Genomic DNA, 731 nt, shown 5'->3' on the forward strand with positions numbered 1-731 from the left:
GAACTGAGCACATTCCTCGACACGCTCGGGGTCGTCGACGGTGAAGGCCTTCATCCCAAGGCAATCGTTCCCGTCTTCCAGTTTTTCCACGCTCGCGGGTTCAACTACGACGTCCAGTCCTACAAGGACGGTATCGAGCTCGAACGCCGCACGAAGTGCGTGGCCAGCGACATTATCAAGCACTGTGTCGACGGCGTGTACCATGTGATCACACACGAGGAGTTCTACCGAGCCGAGGGCAGCACCGCGCCGCGCGGATCGACGCCCATGTACCACATCATGTGCGTTATCGCCAAGCGCAACGCGGCAGTCCAGTACTTTGACAACAAACGTTGGCACAAACTCACGCCTGCTGCGATCCCGAAGGGCACGACCTTGAGTCGCATACGCAAGGTCAATCCCGTCTTCGAGATTTCCGACGACGAGTAGGCCATTCGGTTGCTGTCGTCCTGGTTTATATGTCAGATTGCTTATTACCAACTTTCATGAGTATTATATCTCTTGAAATCTTATTGCTCGAGTTCAACTTCGGGTCGTGTTTTGTGTACTTATCGTCTGGGCTACCGTATCTCAGAATACCGCGCAAAGTGCGTGGCCAGTGGCATCATCAAGCACTGTGTCGACGGCGTGTACCACGAGGAGTTTCACCGAGCCGAAGGCAGCACCGCGCCGCGCGGATCGACGCCCATGTACCACGTCACGCGCGTTCTCGCCAAGCCCAACGCGGCGGT

At 56.4% G+C, this 731-nt stretch overlaps 1 protein-coding gene across 1 annotated transcript; it reads left to right on the plus strand.

Annotated features, from left to right (window-relative positions):
• Position 1: 1 nt before the first annotated feature.
• SDRG_17295 (hypothetical protein) lies at positions 2-429 on the plus strand (the record flags this gene model as incomplete). Its single annotated transcript, XM_008623535.1, has 1 exon — positions 2-429. A coding segment is annotated over one exon (428 nt), but the record flags the coding sequence as incomplete, so codon positions are not given.
• Positions 430-731: the final 302 nt, after the last annotated feature.

Source organism: Saprolegnia diclina (assembly GCF_000281045.1).
Source record: "Saprolegnia diclina VS20 unplaced genomic scaffold supercont1.252, whole genome shotgun sequence".
Classification (NCBI taxonomy): domain Eukaryota; phylum Oomycota; class Saprolegniomycetes; order Saprolegniales; family Saprolegniaceae; genus Saprolegnia; species Saprolegnia diclina.